The sequence below is a fragment of the Sinocyclocheilus rhinocerous genome, unplaced genomic scaffold, assembly GCF_001515625.1.
Source record: "Sinocyclocheilus rhinocerous isolate Xijiao unplaced genomic scaffold, SAMN03320098_v1.1 scaffold1879, whole genome shotgun sequence".
NCBI lineage: Eukaryota > Metazoa > Chordata > Actinopteri > Cypriniformes > Cyprinidae > Sinocyclocheilus > Sinocyclocheilus rhinocerous.
The window spans coordinates 135,709-158,208 of record NW_015632718.1 but is presented as its reverse complement, the minus strand read 5'-3'; the positions used below and the strand labels follow the sequence as shown (position 1 = coordinate 158,208).

Here is a 22,500-nt window from a genome sequence, read left to right as displayed (position 1 = left end):
TCATTTTACTCTTAACTTGGTTTAATATAACTAATAAACCGCTCAAGGCCAAATGTGATAGAGATTTTACTGTATCAAAACACCTTTACTATGGTAAAACCACTACATTTTGACGTCAAGTGGCTTATCACTGTCATTTACTGTCTCCATGCCGTGAGTTTCCCGCTGAAAGCAGATCCCGCGGCTCCCCGGAGGTGTTTTAAACGCTCAGATTCCTCTTACAGAGGCGACAGCGAGCCACCGACCCAAATGAACCATTCCAGGTGGAAAAAAAACAAAGAGTAACAACAACAGCATCTCCAGCTTGTTTGCTTTCCAAAGGCTTGAAAAAGGGGCCGTGAAGTGAAAGACAGCTTGTTAGTCGACGCTTTCTTTGCCTCCTCATTTCTCCATGCTATTTTGGGTTTTTCCTAAGCGCCCGTACGCTTGAACTCACCTGAACATGTGCGCATGTGGCATAATAAAATAATGCCCAGAGACCGTGTTTGTATCCCGTCCTCCACTCCGGCTCCGGCTGGACTCCGATGCGCCGCTGTTCCTGTTTAGCTTGTTTAATTGGCTGAAAAATAAACAAATGTGGTAACACTTTATTTTAGAGTCTCTTAACTAGTTTCTTATTAGCATGCATATTACTAGAACATTAGCCATTTATTATTACTAATTAAGCACATATGTAAGGGATAATCAACGGCTAGCCGTGCATTAAAGGATTTTAGCGTGCGTGCGCGAGTGATGTGTGTTGGTTAGAGTGCATCAATTAAAGCAGCGCATTAATATAGAACGGTGATTAAACTGACTTGGAACTAACTGTGCATTAAACTGTTTTACTGCATACCTGCCAGCCAATCAGAATCCAGTATTCAGACAGACCATGGAATAATAATGCCTTATTCTACATCCCTAATCCTCCCCAATACCTAAACTTAACAACTATCTTACTAACTATTAATAAGCAGCAAATTAGGAATGTATTGAGGGAAAAGTCGTAGTTCTAAAGTGTTACCAAAAATTTTAAATATTTTTAACGATTAATGACTTGAAACGGCCTTGAGACATGTTTAGCTTGAGTAACAATGTGTTTCCAACTCAATATTCAGGATTTTATTAATTGTGATTTAATTGTTTTTGTAAAAAGTATTATTTGTCCCCGCCTACATTATTTTTTTTTATGTAACATACATTAGTGAATCATACACAATATGTTTAATATGTTTTAGTTTTGTTTGTTTTTCCTTTTGTTTTTTCATTAATTCGTTTGTTTGTTCGTTTGATTTTGTTTTAATGATCTTGTTAGTTTTTTTGCTCATTTTCTTTCATCTTTTCATTCTTTTCGTATTAAACATAGGTGGATAAAGTTGTTTTTTTAATGGAAAATTACAAAAAGTGTTTTTTTTAAATAACGTACACTAGTGAATCATAAACAGTTTGTTTAATATATTTTAGTTTTGTTTGTTTTTACTATTTTTCGTTAATTTGTTTGTTTATTCTTTTTTGTATTCTTTAATTTTTAAGCTTTTGTTTGTTCTTATTCTTAGTTTTTTGTTTGCGTTTTATTTGTTTTGTTCTGTTTAGGTTCTACTTTTGTTTTAATTAATTTGTTAGTTTTTTGCTCCGTTGTTTGTTTTCTTTTTTTATATTTTCTTTTATTCATTCTTATTGTATTTCATCTTGTTTCATTCATTTTGTTCATTTTTATCATTAAACGTTTTAAGAAAGTTTAAAAAAATTACAAAATCTGTTTTTTTAAATTGTATTATATTTTTTATGGAATCGTACACAATACATTTGAATGTATTTTAATTCCGTTTGTTTGTTTTTTTACTTTTGTTATCTTCATTCATTTTTTGTTCTTTCTGTATCTATTTATTTTGTTCTTTAATTCTTACATTGGGCCTTTTTTCTTCATTCTTTGTTTTTGTTTATTATTTCATTTTGTTCTGTCATTTGTTTTTCTTATTGTCCTTTCGATTGTGTTTCTTATGTTGTAAAATCATTTCGTTATTTTTGTGTTTTTTTGTTTGTTTTAGTTCGTAAATTTTTCGCTTGTTCAGTTCGTTCTGTTTCTTGTTCATTAAACTTTTTTTTTTTTTTTAGAAAGTTTTAAGATTTTAAAGTTTTAACGTTTTTTTCACGGAAAAAACATTTAACTATTGAATCGTACACAATATATTTAAAATATTTTAGTTTTTACTTTTTTCGCTCATTCGTTTGTTCTATATCTTTTGTTTTTTTTTCATTTACTTTTTCCTTCATTTTTCGTTTCTTTTAGTAATTACATTTTCTGTGTCGCTTACTTTTGTTTTAAATTTTTTCATTTTACATTTTTACTTTTTTAGCTTTTTTTTTTTTTGTTGTTTCGTTTTGTTCGTTCTTCCTTTCTTATTTTTCTTTCATTCTTCGTTCATTTTTGTCAAATCAAAGTTGTTTTCGATGGAAATTACAGAAACTGTTTATCTTTGTAAATAACGTACACAGTCTGTTTAATAAATAATTAAATACGAACGTACATTTATCAGTTTGGTTCATAGACAGCTAAGTTTCTGTTCTGGTTTCCGTCAGGTTGTTACGGCGTCAATCCCAACACGAAACAGGAGGGCTGGATGTGTTCTCGGTGCACTGCGGCCGAATGGACAGCCGTAAGTATCGCAAATAGCTTTCACGCGAACATGGATCAGTTAAAATCATTGATATTAAAAATGACTGTTCACATGCAAGTCTTGAGCAGAAATGTGAACGTTGAACCTCTATATGGCACATTTACTGTTGCGTTAAACCGTTGTGTTCATGATTGTGTTCATTCGACTTGTTTATTCGTCGCAGGCCTGCTGTTTGTGCAGTTTAAGAGGAGGAGCTTTGAAGAAAACCACAGATGACAGGTCTAATATCTCAAACTCTTTCTCTCATATCGCATGTTAATTACGAGGAGATCCGCGGCATCTGTTCATGCATGTTTATCAAACGAGCTCTGCAGTAACCATGCGTTTGGTGTCCCGTCCGCAGGTGGGTTCACGTGATCTGCGCCGTCGCTGTGGCCGAGGCTCGTTTCGTTAACGCTGTGGAGCGAGAGCCTGTGGACGTGACGGCCGTCCCCGACACCAGGAAGAGTCTGGTAAGTCAGGATGAAACCACACTCCTCCTCGTTGTTTTACCGCATAATGTTTTAAAATGGAGATTTCTCTGTTTGTTCATTCACTCGTTTGCGCCTCCTTTGATTTGTTCTGTTGTAGATGGTCGTCTTTTACATTTTTGTGTTTGTGCTTTTGTTTATTGCTTTTCCCTTTCGTTCTTTATTTTTTTGTTCATATTGTAGCTTAGTTTATTTTTCTTACTTTTTAAATTTTTTTTCTTTCGTTTTTTATTTTTTGTTTTAGTTCATTCGTAAACGTTTCGTTAGTTTGTTCTGTTTCATTTGTGCTTTTTTTTTTTCATTACTGATTAGTTTGTTTCATTTTTGTTTTTCATTCTTTTTATTTGTTTTTTCTTACGTTGTTTTTCTTTTTCGCTGTTTTGTTCTTTTTTTTTTTTACTTTTAGTTCGTAAATTTTTTTTATCATTCATTTGTTTGTTCCGTTCCATTTGTGCTTTTGTTTTTTTTTGTTTATTACTAATTAGTTTTTCATTTTTGTTTTTCATTCCTTTCATTTGTTTTTTTCTAGCATTGTTTTTCTTTTTCGCTGTTTTTTTCTTTTTTTTTTTTACTTTTTTCATTTTAGTTCGTAAATTTTTCGCTCGTTCAATTGTTTGTTCCGTTCCATTTGTGCTTTTGTTTTTTTTTTGTTTATTACTAATTAGTTTGTTTCATTTTTGTTTTTCATTCCTTTCATTTGTTTTTTCTAGCATTGTTTTTCTTTTTCGCTGTTTTGTTCTTTTTTTTTTTTACTTTTTTCATTTTAGTTCGTAAATTTTTCGCTCGTTCATTTGTTTGTTCTGTTTCATTTGTGCTTTTGTTTTTTTGTTCATTTCTAATTAGTTTGTTTCATTGTGTTTTTCATTTCTTGTGTTTTTCTTACATTGTTTTTCTCTTTTTGCTGTTTTTTTCCCCATTTTTGTTCATTTGTAAATTTTTCACTCGTTTGTTTCCGTTTCATTTGTGCTTTTGATTTGTTTTGTTAATTCTTTGTTTCATTTGTTTTTCATTCCTTTTATTTGGTTTTTCTTTGTTTTAATTTTTTCATTCTTTTGTTTTTTTACTTTACTTTTGTTTTAGTTTTAGTTTTTTTAGTACATTTTTCGTTCATTCTTTTTTGTTCTCTGTTTCTTCCGTTCTTTCATATGTGCATTCATTTTTTTGTTGTTTGCTTCTTGTTTTTTTCTCTTTAATGATTTCTTTATTTCGTTTGTTCTTTTTACTTTAATTTAATTAATTTAATTTTGTATTGTTTTCACTTCGCTTTCATTTGTTTATTCTTTTACTTAATGGCCTTTTCTTTGTTTTTTTTTTCTTTGATTGTTTCATTCTTTTTGTTCTTTTGTTGGTATTTTTATACTTGGTTACTTACAGTTTCTTTGTTAATTTTTCATTCATTCTTTTATTTCTTTTCATTCACTGTTTCTGTTTCTTTCCATCATTTTTTTTATTCTTTCATTTGTGCTTTATTTCTTTTCTAATTTGTTTCTCTTTATTTTATCTATTTATTTGTTCTTTTGTTTGTGCTTTTCTTTTTCTTTCACATTTTTTTTTCTTTTTTTATTCAAGTTTAATTTTATTTTCTACTTAAGTTTTTGTTTGTTTTTTCTGTTTGTTTTTCTTTTGTTTGTGTGCTTGTTTCTTTCATTATTTCTTTCGTTTTGTTCTTTCCATTCTTTCATGGTATTTTTTTTTCCTTCAGGTTTTAGTTAATTGTTTTGCTTAATTTCTTTTGTTCTTTCACGTTTGTTTCTTGCTTTTGTCTTTCTTTCATTCATTCATTTTTTTCATTCGTTCTTTAATTTCTCACTTGTTTTATTCATTATTCTAATTCTTTCATTCATATTTTTTTCTTTTTGGCTTCTACTTTAGTCTGTTTTCATCAATTCGTTCATTTTTCTCTCATTCATTATTTTATTTTTTATTTTTTGTTCATTATTTAGTTTCTTTCTTTTGCCTTTTATGTTCTTTCACTCTTTCTTTACTGTTTTTTCTTTCATTTGTATTTTCATGTTTTGTCGTTTCTCTGTCATTCTCCCTCTCTCTTTCTCAGAGGATATGATGCATTATTAATTATGTGCAATGGCTGAATAATCAGGTGTCGTTCCTCACTGTGCTAAATGAGCTGCATTGATTATATAGGCAGGTTTCTCCTCCTCCGCCGCGTGTCTGAACGCTGTTCAATGCATTTGTGCCGACAAATACACAACCCAGAGCAGCTTCAGCACATGATGACATGAAAAATGTGCTTCGGCGAGACTCATAAACCTCTCGTACTGTTCATACAGCTGACTTGCGCTACCATTCGCCATTAGCAAGCGGAAAAACCCAGGTTTGCTGGAAATCAGTGCAATAACGAATGAACACCAAACATTTAGTTTCACTCTAGAACAAGAAACAGCGTCGTATTGTAGATTAAAAGGAGGCCGCTTTATCTGCCGGCTCTTGATGTATGAATGAATAACTGAGAGCTCGATGCTCATAAATCACGTATATTTTTTTCCCTTCTCTTGTCCGTTGGCCTGTCTTGCGATCAATCCCTGGCGAATGATAAATCAGAGGCTTTCACCGGCCGATGAAATATTTCAGAGCCGGCGCCTCATCGAAAGGCCGTCGTACATTACGGCCGCTTGGCCACAGGAGGCTGAAATGAAGTATTGACAATTTAATAAAGAATTTTTATTCCTGTCGATATCTGTGTGTGTGTGTATGTGTGTGCGTTTGGAGGCGATTTATGCGGAAACGCAGGAGAAGAGGAGAGAGACGGGGATGAACGGACACAAAATGTTTCCATTTGAGAGGATATTCGAAAAAAAAAACGCTAAAATATCAACTGCTTTTATTTTCAAATGCACTCTCGTGCCACAAACTCAGCCCTAATTTCTGCGTAAGACTGTTTGTGTTCACTTTATTAGTAAATGTTCATCTTTGTAATCTTTCATCGGAGCTGCTGCTGCTGCGCTCTTGAAATGACTTTCGTTTTCAGCTGACACGTGAAAATAATGTTAGCCAAAAGCCAAATAGCTGCTTAGCATTGACTTCGCAAACTCAGGCCACATTCTGGTGTGAAACGCCCTTTTTCTGATGCGTAAAATCACTTTTTCTCATTTAATATCTTATTACTAAGTGTCTAGTGTTTCGTTCGTTCTTATTCATTTGTTTGGTGTTTGTTTGTGTTGTTGTTTCTGTTCTCTTTTGTTTCTTGTTTTTTTAATTTCATTTGGACTTTTGTTTGTTTTTGTTCAATCTTAATTTGTTTCTTGACTTTCTTTCACTATTTCTGTCCTTCATTCTTTTCTCTATTTTTTTTTTGTTCAGTTTTTTTCTTCAGTTCGTTCGTTTTCTACATTTGTTTGTTATTTTATTCTATCGTTTATGCTTTTTCTTTCATTATTTGTTTCTTTTACTTTGTTCTCTTTAGTTTTGTTCTTGCATTCGTTTTGTTTCATTCTTTTCTCTTTTTTGTTTCTTTGTTTTGTTTTACTGTTTCCTTTCTACTTTTATGTTCATTCGTACTTATGTGTTTTTTGTTTTTCTTTATTTTGTTTTTTCATAATTTTTCATGTTGTTTCCTTCCTTCGTTTCTTTTGCTGTTTTTTTATTCATTTTTATTTAATTTGTTCATTGTTTCTTTTCTCCATTTTTTTGTTCCTTTCTTTTAGTTCGTTTCCCTTCTACTTTTGTTTTCCTACAATCTTTTCTCTATTTTTTTTCTTTTGTTTTGTTTCTTCTCCACTTTTGTTTTCATTCATTTATATATGTGTTTGTTGTTTTCTTTCATTCTTTGTTTCTTTCATTCATTCTTTTCTCTATTTTTGTTTCGGTTTATTTTAGTCCGTTTCTTTTCTGCTTTTGTTTTCATTTTTTCTCTCTTGTTTTCTTTTGTTTCTATTTGTTTCGTTTTTTCCTTCTCTACTTTTGTTTTCATTTATTCAAATACTATTTTTGTTTGTTTTTCTATTTCTTTACTCCGTTCTTTAATTCTTTTGCATGTGCTTTGTCTTTATTTTTTTGTTTCTTTTGCTGTTTGTTTTCCTTTGTTTCTTTTATTTTGTTTCCTTTTCTACTTTTGTTTTCATTCATCTCTATTTTTTTCTTTTCATTCGTTGTTTTCATTAGTTTTTTTATTTGTTTGTTCTTTCTGTTTCTATTTCTTTAGTCTGTTCTTTTGTTTGTGTTTTTTCTTTCATTCTTAGTTTCTTATGCTGTCTGTTTTCTTTCATTTTGTTCTTGTTTTGGCTTCTGCTTTTGAATTAGTTAATATTTTAGTTTTGTTTTTTTCTCGCTAATTCATTGCTTTGTTCTCCCTGTTTCTGTTTGTTTATTCCATTTTTTTGTTGTTTTTTGCCTTTTTTTTTTGGTTCATTCTTATGTTGTTTCTTTCAGGGGGGTTTTAATACTTTTCTAAAATTAACTGTCCTTTTGAACATTTTGGATGTTTTATTTTAGTTCACACATTAATAAATGTTTTATTATAAAAGGCTTCTGAAATGACGTTCTTTTTTTAGCTGTTTACCATCAGCCTAATAGCTATATTGCATTGAACTCCCATTCGGCTTCGGCTCCAATTTCCAGTAGGCCCTTTAAATGGATAAAAATGACACTTTGTCATTGAGTATCCTGGAAATTTGACATGTTGCAAAGGCTGTAATTCATGTTTCTTGTTGACATTTCCTCGTTACGATTTGCAGAAGTGCGTCTACTGCCACAAGACGACCAAGCAGATCTTCGGCGCGTGTATCCAGTGCTCGTTGGACAACTGCTCCACATCCTTCCACGTCACCTGCGCCCTCCTCGCCGGAGTCGTCATGAAGCCGGCCGATTGGCCGTACGTGGTGTCCGTCACCTGCCACAAACACAAAAAGACCAATCAGAAGGTGCGTAGCCGCTATAGAAGGGATCTTAATGCACACGGTGATCCTCAAACTGACGGTTTGCCTCCGCCGCAGGTTAAAAGCGGCTCGCGCGAGCTGTCGTTGGGTCAGGAGGTCATCGGCAGGAGCAGCAACGGTTGGTTCTACCGCTGCACCATCACCGGCATTGGCACGCAAAACTACTATGAGGTCAACTTTGACGACGGCTCCTACTGTGATAACATCTTCCCAGAGAACCTGCTGGTGAGACGCCAACAAATAGTCACTTTTTAGGGATTTACAGTGGTTTTTAGTTTAGTAAAAGCACTGTAACATACAGCCTCTTGTGGTATATTGCGTTATAAAATGCACAGTCCTGGATCCTGTTGGAAATCTAGAATTTTTTTTTTTTTTTCATGGTTGCCAAGTGGCAAGTTACCGTCTCACAATTCAGACTTTTTTTGCTCAGAATGTGATATAAACTCATAATTCTGACTTTTTCTCCGAATTGCGAGATACTCAAAATGCGTAAACTCAGAAAAAGCTTATATATATCACAATTCTGACTTAATTTCTCAGAATTGTGAGTTTATATCTGCGCAATTCTGACTTTATTACATGCTGTTGTGAGTTTGTCACAATTCGGAGAAAAAAAGTCAGAGTTGCGGGATATAAATTCCGAGAAAAAAGTTAGAACTGCGAGGAAAAAAGTCAGAATTGTGTGATATAAACTGGCAGTTGGGGAGAAAAAAAAGTCAGAATTGCGAGAGAAGGTCAGAACTGTGATATATACTCGCAATTGCGAGGAAAAAAGTCCAAATTGCGATATATAAACTTTCAATTGCAAGAAAAAAGTCCAAATTGTGAGGAAAAAATCAGAATAGCATGATAAAAATTCGCAACTCTGAGAAAAAGATAGAACTGCGAAGAAAAAAGTCTGAATTGTGCGATATAAACTTGCAGTTGGGGAGAAAGAAGTCAAAATTGTGAGGAAAAAATCAGAATAGCGATATAAATGTGCAACTTTGAGAAAAAGATAGAACTGCGAGGAAAAAAGTTAGAAATGCTTGAAATAAACACGCAGTTGGGGAGAAAAAAGTCAGAATTGTGAGATATAAACTCACAATTGTGAGAAAAATTCAGAATTGCAAGATATAAATTAGCAATTCGGAGAAAAAAGTTAGAACTGCTAGGAAAAAAAGCAGAATTGCGAGAGATAAACTCACAATTGCGAGGAAAACAGTCTGAATTGCGAGAGAAAGTCAGAATTGTGAGATAAACAGTCACACTCTTTTTTTTTTTTGTATTCAGTGGCGAAAACGGGCTTCCACACTTTGGCGCATTCATTTGACTCATCCAACCAGATTCTAGAGATTTTGGTTGCTAAAACCTCCTTAATCATGAAAAAAAAAAATAATAAAACTGTAACGTATGTCATCTTGTGGCTTATTGCTGTCTAAAAGGCAGGTCCTGGATGCTGATTGGTTGAAATCTAGATTGATTGTAATCCAACTGTAGCTTGTTATGGTTGCCAATTGTTTTTAGCACATTAATTTGGCTCATCCAGTCAGATTTTGGAGCTTTTAGTAGCTGAAACCATCTTAGTCATGATAAAACCGTTGTAATGTACAGCCTCTTGTGGCTTATTGCCTCGGAAAATGCTTAGCTCTGGTCCTGGATGCTGATTGGTCGAAATCTAACTGTAGCTTGTTATGGTTGCCTTTTGGCTCATCCAATCAGATTTTAGAGCTACAACTGTCCGTTTGATCCATCATCTTTTTGATTTCTCTGTCTCAGAGTCACGACTGCCTGAGGAACGGCCCTCCAGAACTGGGCGAACTCGTGGTGGTCAAGACAATCGATGGACGAGTTCTCAATGCGTCTTACGTCAAGGAACACGTCCACCGATACTACCAGGTAACTGTGATGTCTTTCAGTTTTATTTGTGTTTGTTTATCCCCCATTTTATGACTCTTTTAAGACTTGGTTTGGTAATCTGTTTCAAGCCAAACTACTTTTTGAATGGATATTAAATGGATGTTGCAAAGTGCAACACGTCTTCAAACAGCAAACAAATAAACGTACAGCGTGACCAGAGTTGTTCAATCTGTGAATCAGTGACTCTTATGAAGCGGATCTTTTTAATTATTCTGTCAGAAATTATTCAGTTTTGGGTACTTCAATTACTAGAACAGTATTTAATAAAATAATTTGTAATTATGTTGAGTATAGTGTTTATTTTACTTGTATATAATTCAGATCAGGAGAGCGCCTCAATGACATCTGATTTTTTGATCTTTCAACTTCAACTTCCTTGTGATTCCCCATCTTATCCGAGTCTTTCAGGAGTCCCACATTTGGTGCAAAGTTTGCTTTCCTCGTACACAGCGGAGCCGCTGACATGTTGAGTGGAAGGGAGGCGAGATTAATGGGAAAATGAGAAAACTAGGATGATGTGGCGCATGGGGGATTTATGGAGTCTGTAGATGAAGTTTATGAGGTGTGATGGACCACAGGCGGCGAGAGTAGACCGCCATTCATCTGCTATTTCACGTACATGCGCTGCTCCTCACAGGAAGTGCTTGTGCGTTCTTGTGCAGCGACGGGCCGATGTTTTTCTTTACATTTGGGTCACATTTTGATGGAAAAGTGACTCAGAAAACTACCAGAAAGCTAAATCGAACATGCTTTTTTCCGTTTTTTTGGCTTACCAAACTGTGGTAATACATTGTTTGACACATTGAATGAACTAGTTTTGCTTCACGTCAGATTCTTTCTCATTAAAACCCAAACACACACACAGTGTTTCATTGCTCGGCTGAGCTCTTGAGAGACTCCTCTGTCAGCATTAACGAACTTCTTGATTCTCTCCTCCTCCACAAGACTCTATTATTTATTAGATCCGTGTGAGTCATGGCTCTCGTAACAAGCGCCGATAGCTTTCATGACGTCACTTTTACCTTTGCTAGACGCACCAAACGCTCTCCCACCCGCCGCGGGCGATCTGTAACTGGATGCCTGTAAGTCTGACAGGTCTTGAAGCCGTTGGGAATTGATCTGGAATAGGGTGTTGATTTCAGACTGGTTGAAAGTTTGCAACTTATGTTGTTGTTGGATGTTCTTCCGATCAAAAATAAAGGAATATTTCAGGTTAAATGCAGTTTTTACAGCTCTATTAACAACATTACAGAAGTAAATTATTGTAGATTAATGTATTGTCAGGACATGTGCCCTACATTTTATAATAAATAATATAATTGTAATATTATATATATATATATATATATGACTATACGCTTAATGTGTGTGTGTATATATATATATATATATATGTGTGTGTATGTGTGTCATTTCATATTATTTTATATAATTATTATTTTCTATTAAAATAAACAATATATATATTATAAATATTATTATATATATTTATTAATATATAATTATAAATTAAATAATAATTCATTTGGATTTAAATATTTTACACATATATAATTGAGTGTTGATATTTTATAAATATTTAAATATGGAATAATATATATAATTGCTTTTTAATTTAGTTAACAACAGTTAACAGATTTTTAGCAGTTTTTTTGCATTTCTATTTTCTACATGTATAACTGGAAAATTGTTTCCCAAGAATGTTAGTAAGATGGCTGCTGAGCAAACCGAAACGATGCTAGTAGTTTTTCTAAATTTGGATCGTTTTTAAAAAAGTGGTTCCAAGAAAAGGATCCAAGGCGTCTAAACTGTATTTCCTTCCAGGTGGAGTTTCAGGACGAGACGCAGATCTTACTGAAGCGCAGCGAGATTCACTCTCTGGACCATGAGCTGCCCAAGAGGGTCATGTCTCGTCTGGTAAGCGCTTTTATTTGCTTCAGGCCAAGTACTGTATGTTTCTGCACAGAGAATTCATCAACGTGAAGTCAAAGTGCAGGTTTAACACTTTATGGCTTTCGTGTTTGTCAAACTAGAAGGTTTATCAAGCTAACAGTGCAGTTGGAGCTGAAGGTTTATCAAGCTAACAGTGCAGTTGGAGCTGAAGGTTTATCAAGCTAACAGTGCAGTTGGAGCTGAAGGTGTGCCGATCTGATTATCGGTATCGGCTCCGATGCTGCCATTTTCTGCCGAATCGGGTAGCGGTCAGACGAGACCGATCCTAATCCAATATTCAGGGTTCAGTTTGGAACGGTATGGAATTTGATTTAAGTAATTTCCAGGTCTGGAGGAGTATGGAAAAAAGAAAGCAGAGTATGCTTTCTTTTTAACTGAAATTTAAAACTGTTCAAAGAAAAGGCTCAAACTATCGCACAGATATAATACACTATGCATCAATATCTCTTCTCTTTGTGCTTTGAACTTTTCTATGCAAAGTGCTGGGCACTGTGACTCTGTGTTGCTTCAAGTAGGCCTGTCGCAATAATCAATATATCGACTTATCGCGCAATATATGTACATGACCCCAATAATTTTTGGTGAAGCAATATATCGCCCATTATATTTAATTAAAAATTAATGTCATCATGTTTTGTACATTCCATTTGCATCTGTGTCTTTTGCAGCTTCTCGTATTTTCCATGATCTAAATATTCTTAAAAATTAAAGGTTTGTTGTCATTTGGAAGTGTGTAGGCCTTCTTGCATTATTATGTTGTTATATTATGATTATATATTCAGTGGCATAAAATGGTTTTTAAAATGACAATAATATCACTTATCGCAATTATTTCTGGGGCAATATATCGCACAACAAAAAGTTATCATGACAAGCCTAGCTTCAAGCGCATCATTCAGCGCACGGGATGAGCATAAGAGATTTGTGCCGCTCCGTATTGGAGCCTTTCATATTGTAATATTTTTGCACAATGAAAGATTATTAATAGCTTTTCTTGTTCTGTCCGATCTATCATATGTTGCTGCCTCATTACTGTGCTATACATTTAAAAGAAATGTCTTTTAATTTTATATTATATATTTATATATAAATATATTTACTTGTTTTTCATTAATGTATTTAAAAAAAATACAAAGAGCAATGTGTAACATTTTACCAGATTTAGTCCTACACTTTTAATTGTTCCCCATTAAATAATGTTTTTTTTCACTAAATGTTTAGATTTTATGAAAATTATTGTGCACTCATGATTTTTCTAGAGTAACTTTTGCTGCTGAATTATTCACTAACCTAGTTTATAATAGTATTTTTGTCATAGATTATGATTATATATTTTTTAATTTGTTATCTTTCTTTAAAATGAAGTTGCCTGTATTTAGTAGATTGTGTTTAACTCACAAAAAAAGTGATGATCAGGTCAACATACATTGGAAATTCTACACTAATTAAAAAAAAACTACGCTGTTATCGGAAAAAAATGGTATCAGTCCACCCCTAGTTGGAGCCCATTTGGAGAGCTCTGATTGACATCACTAAATGATAATTGTCTTTTTTTTTTCCTTTTCAACAGGCAACTGTGAACCAACAGCAACCTCAGGTGCAACCGTCAGATGAACCTCTGGCCGCGAAACGTCCACGTCTGCCGACACCGCCACCAATACTAGCCATTGAGCCCTCGGCACAACCTCCAGAAATAGTCACCGCTTTCCTGCCCGCTAGTATTACTCCAAACACCAGCTCTGCCCCCTGCCTGCCTCCCCCCACCTCACTTCCTGTTTCAGCACTCACACTTTCTGCCCCGGAACCCAGCGAGAGTTACACCCATAGCTCCAGCTACGTAGCCTACATGGAGTCTCTCCTCAACTCAGACTTTCCTTCAGAAGAGGAACAAGGTGTTGAGCCGATGTATTGAAGTGCCACTTTGCGCTACCAGCTATTCGTCAACACATACAGACTTTAAATTCATCTACTGCATGTCTTTGTTTCATTTATTCGCTGTCGTGCTAATCCGAGTCTCCCACCCATGAACGGTGCGCGTGGGACACATGCGTGTCATTATAGACTGAAGCCGAAACGGACCCAGTACATAGCCTTGGGGGATGCCTCACTCTTCCGACCCTTTCCACGATCCCTCGCGCCGGTTCTTTCACTAAACGGAAAGAGCCGCCATACATTTTCAGATGGGATAATCATTCACTGTATGTGCTGTTTACTTTATACCTGATTTTTTTTCTCTAACGAGTGCTAAATATTTTTCTAACTCAAGCCAAAACATGCTACCCGGTCACAGATCACATAGACAGTCTATATCTGTACAGTTTCAGGTATTTTTCTCTGTACTCAAGTGTTCGGGGGGGGGGTCACAGGAAGAGTTTTAGCTGGGCTCATGGGATTTAATAAGTATTTAAATGTCTTTTGTCACATATAGATTTAATACTTGTATAAAGAAAATCAATTATGGCAGCATCAGAAGCTACAGTTTTCAGTTACCGTACACAACTGTGTTACGATAGATTTGCGCGGGTTCATGTATTCTTCTATAATCTACGATAAAAGGTTTTTCAGCACCAGATGATTTGTTTTTGTAGCATACTTGGTAGACGTTGATATTGAATACTATTCACCTTGTCTGTTTTTTATTATGATTACCATTGTTGTTATGATTATTATTTTTATTGATTTTTATTTTGGTGAGTCTTTGCAACACAATGTCGAAAGATGAAAAAAAAAAAGTTGAATTTATCATTTTTATTCAAGAGGTTGAAGTGGCGTACATTTAAAACGTATAGTCATAGGTGATGTTAAACAGATACGCAATCTGCCTTCTCAAGGTGCTATAGAAGTCTTAGACTACTGAGGGGCGATCCGGGTCACGTGACCCACAATGAGGTGTACATACTAGACGTCCTGCTCACAAATTGGAAAAATTTTCTTCAGTGTAACTTCTAGTCTTATCAAATGCCATGTCACATTCAAATAAAGGGTCTGGTTGTCGCTTCGGATTTGTTTTCTCCTTTTTGTTGTTTGCCCATCCTTGTTGTTTCGTCTTCTGACTTGAGCGATTATCAATCGGCACGCCTCCTTCACCGGTACTTGCGGATTCATCATCCAAATAGCACTGAGAATTTGATCCAGTGCACCCTAGATTAATTTGGAAACAAACACTCGGATAAGACCTTTACAGACATGATTGTCGTTATAGACTGAAGTCAAAACAGACCCCGTACATAGCCTTGAGGGATGCCGCACTCTTCCGACCCTTCCCACAATCCCTCGCTTCACCTCATTCATTAAACTGAAAGAGCCACATCACATTTTCAGATGTGAATAGTCATTCACTTGCTTTAGCATGCCATAGATTTTGGAGAATTGTAAATTAATTAAAAGTAAATTAATGAAAGGAAATGCCAACAAATGAAGTTGTGTCATTTAATAGACATTTCGAAAATGATTAATTGCATTCATTTTTATTGCATTATTTTCAAAAATAATTGCAGAAAATGTAATTCTTAAAAAAAAAAAATGTTCTCGTACAACATGATTTTTTTCCCTTTTTCATACTATTATTCCTCCCGCTTTGATTTTGACTGTTTTTTTTTATAAGAACATCTGAATTACACCTCTAAGATAACGAATCTTTAGGGAGGAAGTGCGTACTGAGGTTTGAACTTCGCAAGCGCATCCTCTCCCCTTCCTTTTAATGTGACAACCACTGTTCTCGTCTCATCACCTTTTGTTGTTTTCCACCCGCCAGTAATGCCTACAGCCGCTCTGACAGTAGACGTGCAGTGTGTTGATGGCATTTGTACTCTTCTGGTCCTGGGGTTTCTGCTTTGCATTAACAGAAACGTCATGAAAGGCAGGTTTAATGAAATAACCCACCACAGCTTGCATACTGATGATGGCAAATGTTTATCTGTGCAGAAGTACTAGGAAAGATTCTAATAAAATGTGAAGTGAAACTGTGCTTTGTATTTGACTGTGTTTATTTGTCTGGGAAAGCCATGAAAAACCTGGTTTAAATAATACAGAAAAAAAATACTTGAATGAATGTAGTAATAATTATCATTAAATAAAATGTGTGTGTGTGTGTGTGTGTGTATTTGGCTAGGTTTTGCTCTTGTATACAGTTTGTAGTATTCTTTTGAATTTATTCTTTTTGCTCTTGTATACAATTTGTATAATTATTCTTTTAAATTAGTTCTTTTTAATGAATCAGTTGAACCAGTTCACAAATTAGTTGATTTCCCCAAATGTAATCTAAATGGTTCTTCAAAACCTTATGCAGTAATCACAAACAACTGTAAAGGTCATGGAAATCAATTGGCCTATAACAAGCTTTTGCTCTTGAAAATGTGGCGTTTTTATAAATTGCTTTCTGAAAAGTCATTTTCTGAAGTTCAGAGGTCAGTAAATTGTTTATTCATTTCAAATGATCCCATTCAAACAGATTAAAAGCTTTTTGGAGACCAGCGCCATTAAAAATAAACCATTATGAAAAATACCATGAATCTCCGAGGTAAGAAGATTAATCTGGCTGAGAGTTGTTTTGTCAAATCGAAGCCTCATTGACATTTAGCCGCTCTTAATGTGGCTTTATCGGATTAAAAACCAATTAGGCTTTTAAAATATAGGCTAATTGAAAATGAAATGTCAGTCAGGATTTGTTTGGCGCCACTGTAGATCCCATAATGCACCGCGCACGCCGCCGTGACACTCGCACACAAACTCCATTCATAAAGTTATGAATCCTCTTACGCTCTGAGATATTTCGAGACGCAGCTGCCGAACTGAAGAGATGTGAATTGACACATGCGCTCATTACCTGCTGCATATCCTCTTTAGTTAGTAAGCGTGGATGACGTTAACTCACCCGAGCGTGACACGTATCAAACATGCATCATAATAGAACAGGACGCGGGAAATAAAGCCGCTGCTAAAGACAGAAGTAGTGTCTTATGAAAGCGCTTTGAATAAATAGACTCGTTCTGAGGACAAGACATGATTCATGAGAGGCACTGAGAGTCATGCACATTCAGTTAGAGTTTAATTCATTTCAACGAATTGTTAACGAAAAGTTAAAACACAACCAAAAATCTGTAGGGAAAAAAATGGCGTTAATTTTATTAACTTCTATTAATGAGTTCAAACTGCATGTTTCAACAATTCAATGAAGAAGTATTAAGAGATTTAAATTGTAGAGACAATATTGTCTGTTTTGCTCTGTTTCGCTAAACAAAAATGTTTCCAAACAAAGCCATGTTAAGCGGTGTTTGCTTAATGAATGAGTGTTTGAACAAATCGGGTGAGTCAATGATTCACTGATTCATTCATGAAAACACTAGCTACGTCCCAAATGACGCACTATACCAGGGGTGTCAAACTCAATTCCTGGAGGGCCGGAGCCCTGCAGAGTTTTGTTCCAACCCTGCTCCAACACACATAGCATGTAGTTTTCAAATAAGCCTCAATATTGTCTGTTTTGCTCTGTTTCGCTAAACAAAAATGTTTCCAAACAAAGCCATGTTAAGCGGTGTTTGCTTAATGAATGAGTGTTTGAACAAATCGGGTGAGTCAATGATTCACTGATTCATTCATGAAAACACTAGCTACGTCCCAAATGACGCACTATACCAGGGGTGTCAAACTCAATTCCTGGAGGGCCGGAGCCCTGCAGAGTTTTGTTCCAACCCTGCTCCAACACACATAGCATGTAGTTTTCAAATAAGCCTGAATGACTTGATTAGTTGGATCAGGTGTGTTTAATTAGGGTTGAACCTAAATTCTGCAGGGATCCAGCCCTCCAGGAATTGAGTTTGACACCCCTGCACTATACACTATGCACTAGGGATGTGCCCGAATAGTGAATCCGAATTCGGAAAGGCACAGAAAACGAATAACGTGTTCTACGGAAGCCCTAAAGGGAATAAATACGAGATGGGAGGAAAAAAAAATATTTCAGTGCTTTCTCTCACAAGTATATCGTTGAGTAATTATACTGTATATAAATTGCGGGCATCAGGAAGCCTCTATTAATATGTGGGAGCACTGAAATAGCTTTTGAATGCGTGCTCACTTTTTACTTTCACTTTCGAGATTCACGTTCACACGTACTCTGTGTATACTGTGGAGCAGCAGTACTTACCACACATTTCACAAGATTAGATTTTTGTCAGTGGTGCTCAGGATCTGCACATCATTCGCCATCGTCCTATCAGTCATCTCTCCTTACTCTATTTATGTGGTAATTGAAATTGTATGTACTGTAATGTAACAGGCTACCACTAGCAAGCGGCTAACCATGTCCCTTTAGTGGCTCCGTAGAACACGTTATTCGTTTTCTGTGCCTTTCCAAATTCGGATTCACTATTCGGGCACATCCCTACTAGGCACTCATACACTATGTACTTATGCGCTATGTACTCAACCATGTAGTGTATGAATTATATAAGGTTATTTTGTCATTCATAAATGGAGTCTGATAGCCCCTCCCCCCTCGCTACATAATTAAAGCTGTGACAATTGAGTGCATGACGTCATAGTATACGTAGATGCCTCATTAGCAATTGTTTCTATGGGCCGCTATACGTAAGCCGTCCGCCATATTGGAATGGTCAACTTGACGTCATTCACCATAATAATCAATGAATATTCGAAGATGCCACAATCCTTACATATTTATGGTTCCGCTGTGGAGCTGTCGCATCTACCTATACATATCTATGCATGAAGTGTCCAACATTCGACACTTCATTTTTTCGGTTAAGTGCATCATCCGGGTATTTAAAGTGCACTTTTTCTATTTGGAATTTTGAGAGTGAACACACTACTCGCACTGTTTATACTACAAAATGTCATAGTATAGTGCATAAGTATGCGATTTTGGATGCACCTACTTTCTTCACTCTTGATTGAATCAGCCGCTCCGAAAGAATCGATTGAATAAATGACTCAGCAACTCGCTTATTAAGATTGTGGCTTGCCGCCACCTACTGGCAATTTTTGTTTCATATTTAAAAGTATTAAATAAAATCTATTTTTTACCCTACCATTTCATATTTCTTTATATCAACTTTATATTTAAAACATTATTCTCATAGCATTATTTATGCAATTTGTAGGTGTAGTGTAAATGCATGTACAAGTGCTAGAAATATATATAAATAAAAAAATAAGTGTATAGAACCCTGCATGCTTAATAAGCCTATACTTGGCTTTAAAAAAAATAAAAAATTATAAAGCCACTTAGCCGCTGTATATATATATATAGTTTATGTATGTATGTATGTAAGTGTATCCTGTGTATTCTGACATACATAGATGTCTCTGTCATTTGTGATTCTTTGTCACAGATATCTATCTATCTATCTATCTCCTTCACTCCCTCTATCCGTCTTGCTCTTTTTTTCTATCTGTGCTGTTAGACGTGATCAGCATCTCGATCTCTGTCTTTGATGCTGCTGAAAGTTGTTTTGAAGTCAGCAGATGAAACGGGGCCTGTCGTGTTGAGAGCGGGTTTCTGCGTGACCCCCCCGGTGACCCCATCGCTGCGGCAGGGCCGTTTGATGTGAACGCGCTCCCCCCTAATTACAGGCACTGGACTGACGCCGCCTAAGACAAATTCTGCCAGCGCAACGGAGCTGCAAGTGACAGCGTCGCTCTGACCCGTCTGTCTCTCTCTCAGGAGCAGCCCGCATTGATATTCCACTCATGTCGTTACGTCCAGAACAGGGCGTTGGGATCGTGCCAGATTCGCAATTACAGATATTAAAATGCATTTAGAGAAAGGCAAGGCCTGCTTTGATATTACAGATCAGGGCAGTGAAATACTAAAGGAGAATTTAGTGCTGGCCAAGCTGAGATCACCTGTCATGTGACAGGAAATGAACGGCCTTGGTGACTCATATGTGGTGAACAAAAACTAGATTGTTGGACATGGACATTTTGGATTTGTAGTTTTATTTTAATTATATTTAACTAATTCTATTTAATTCTATTATTGTAGTTTTATTTTAATTATGTTAAACTAATTCTATTTAATTCTATTATTGTTGTTGTTATTATTTTAAAACCATTATTCATTAAAACTTCCAAAAGTTGAGAATTTTTTTTTGCACAAAAATGGATTGAAGATGCATGTTTTGGATTAATAGTTTTATTTTAATTCTATTAGGAATTTTAACATCATTTTTGATTCATTATTTGTTGAAACATCCAAAAGTTGACAGTTTTGCTAAAAAATGGATTAAAGATTAGAGTTTTATTTAAATTCTATTATTATTTTTAATATAATTTTTTGACTCCTTATGTTAAAATTCCAAAAGTTGAGAATTTTTTCCACAAAAATTGACTAAAGATGCATGTTTTAGATTTAGTTTTATTAGAATTTTATTATTTTTTAAGATCTTTTTTTTTGCCTCAGTATTTGTTAAAACTTTCACAAATTGAAAAATTTTTTTTGCACGAAAATGGATTAAAGGTGCACCTTTTTTATTTTATTTTATTTCTATTAAGATTTTGTATGTTTTTTTTTACTAATTATTTGTTAAAACTAAAAATTTAGATTTGAGCAAAAATATGCATTAAAGATGCAAAAATCTGTGTATTTACCATATAAACATTTAGCACACTTAGTGTTTTAACATTCAATTTGTATAATTTGTTGTTTTACGCATTAGCACATAAATGTGTAGCATGCAGTGTTTAGCATACCAAACATTTACTTACCTGTTTTTAAAAAATACAGTGTACAGCATTGCTGTACAGTGTGCTGTTTACAATATGTACTTATAAAAAATATATATATTTTTAATAGTATGCATTTAAACATTTAGTTTGTTAAATTTACTGTATGCTAAACATTCGAGTGGTGTCCAGTTATCATTTCAAAAATAGGTATGGTTATTTTAATGATAGACACTACAGAAATTGTACTTATGTAGGTAGTATGCAATATTATGAACGTAAGCACAGTTTGAAAGTTGTTTTCAGTCGCTGTTTGAATACAAATGTCTTGTCTGTGGAGTTTGTGTGTGTGCTTGACAGGCGGCGAGAGAAAGACGTATAAGCCGTCCTCTTAATTTTAATGAAAAACAGCATTGTGAGTTACTGGCATGCTAATGAAGCATCTTTGTCCAGTCAGGGACGACAAGCTAATCGCTCCTCTCCTCCAAAAGCTCCTAAACGCTCCATTAGTCCAGAAGTGGATGAGGGTTGTGATACGCCGAGCTCGGCTCTATTTATTAGCGTCTCTGAAATGGCTAGTCTCTCTCACACACACACACACACAAACGTGAACATTTGCTAGCTATGAGGCCATTTGTTCTGTTTATATATTAAGATAATTACAGCAACTAACACAAAACCCTAAAAGAAGTCTTTAAGTAAAATATGTTTAAGCTACTTTTTAGCTAACAGCTAATTCCTTCATCTAGCTGGACGAGAAACTTTTTTTCTCCACAGACATCTGGCTATTTTTGACTGGAGTTATAATAGAGAGAGGAAATTGGTCTCAGATCAGCTGTGGAAGGACCGTGTCCTCCGACCTCTAATAATTCTGCTGCTTAAAACCTAATTTCAGATACAATTAGCCTTTAACCTGTGAAAAGCCTCGACAGACCCATGAAATAAAAATGAGAGTTTTGTGATCTCTGTTAGCATTAGCTTCGAGGTCATCAAAGTTGATGAAACTTTTAGCAGACGTACTAAATGTCTTTCTCTTCCTATAAATGAACCAAAAACACTATCTATATGATCTAGATTTACTAGCAATAGCACGTAGCAAATCATGGCTCGCCAGCTAGCATGCACAAGTGTGTCATCTTTTGATTGTGACCTTCAAAAGATAGGCTGCATAGAGAGAAAAGACAAACTCCATAAACTCAGCGTTCATTTAATTTAGTTTTGCGCTCAAAGCAGACTGCAGGAGATTAGCCGTAATTGTTCTTGCATACACAGGATTAGCCTTCGCCAGGTGTTCAGCTTCCCGCCAGAAAGACACTGAAAGCAAATGAGAGAATGAGTGATATTTGACCCATGATGCACCAGGGCCAGTTCGGATCAACTAGTTTAGCCATAGCTAATGAATCTTAAACAGCTATATAGACAGATAGATACATTTGCGAATGTTTCAATTAAATTCTAAAAATGTTATTTCTAAATTTTCACTGAACATTTTAAAGTGCCCCTATTATGCTATTTGAAAGGTTCATAATTTGGTTTTGGGCGCCCCCAACAACAGGTGTACACGCATGCAAGGTCAAAAAACACTTTCATTTTCTTATAATATGCATTTAAATTTACATTTTTTTCTCAACAGTTTCTTCAAAGATTCATCTTTCCAAACCCCTCCTTCACTCTAAAAAAATCCTGGGTTATTTTTTTTAACCAAATGCTGGGTTGAGCCTTTTTTTGGGTTATTTTTTTCAGTGTTTAGGTAGTTTTTGTGATACTCCGTTCTGTTGTTGCTCTTGTTCTGTATCCTTCTGACAGTTCGCGAGAGAGGGGGCGGAGTTTTGTGTGACGTCGACCTGCGAACAGTGTTGCCAACTTAGCAATTTTGTTGCAAAAGTTAGCAACTTTTCAGACTACCCTAGCAACTTTTTCTTCCAAAAGCACCTAGCAACAAAT

The 22,500-nt window shown here is 35.2% G+C and overlaps 1 protein-coding gene across 1 annotated transcript in view; it reads left to right on the top strand.

Annotated features, from left to right (window-relative positions):
* The window catches only part of LOC107742799 (lysine-specific demethylase 4B-like), a 62,314-nt gene extending 47,445 nt beyond the window's left edge, over positions 1-14,869 (top strand). Inside the window, exons 15-22 of the mRNA XM_016555841.1 lie at positions 2,560-2,636; positions 2,821-2,876; positions 3,001-3,109; positions 7,819-8,004; positions 8,077-8,244; positions 9,778-9,897; positions 11,743-11,835; positions 13,442-14,869. Coding sequence (XP_016411327.1) covers positions 2,560-2,636; positions 2,821-2,876; positions 3,001-3,109; positions 7,819-8,004; positions 8,077-8,244; positions 9,778-9,897; positions 11,743-11,835; positions 13,442-13,783 — 1,151 coding nt within the window. The 3' untranslated portion in view covers positions 13,784-14,869. The remainder of the gene's footprint in view (positions 1-2,559; positions 2,637-2,820; positions 2,877-3,000; positions 3,110-7,818; positions 8,005-8,076; positions 8,245-9,777; positions 9,898-11,742; positions 11,836-13,441) is intronic.
* The last annotated feature ends 7,631 nt before the right edge of the window (positions 14,870-22,500 follow it).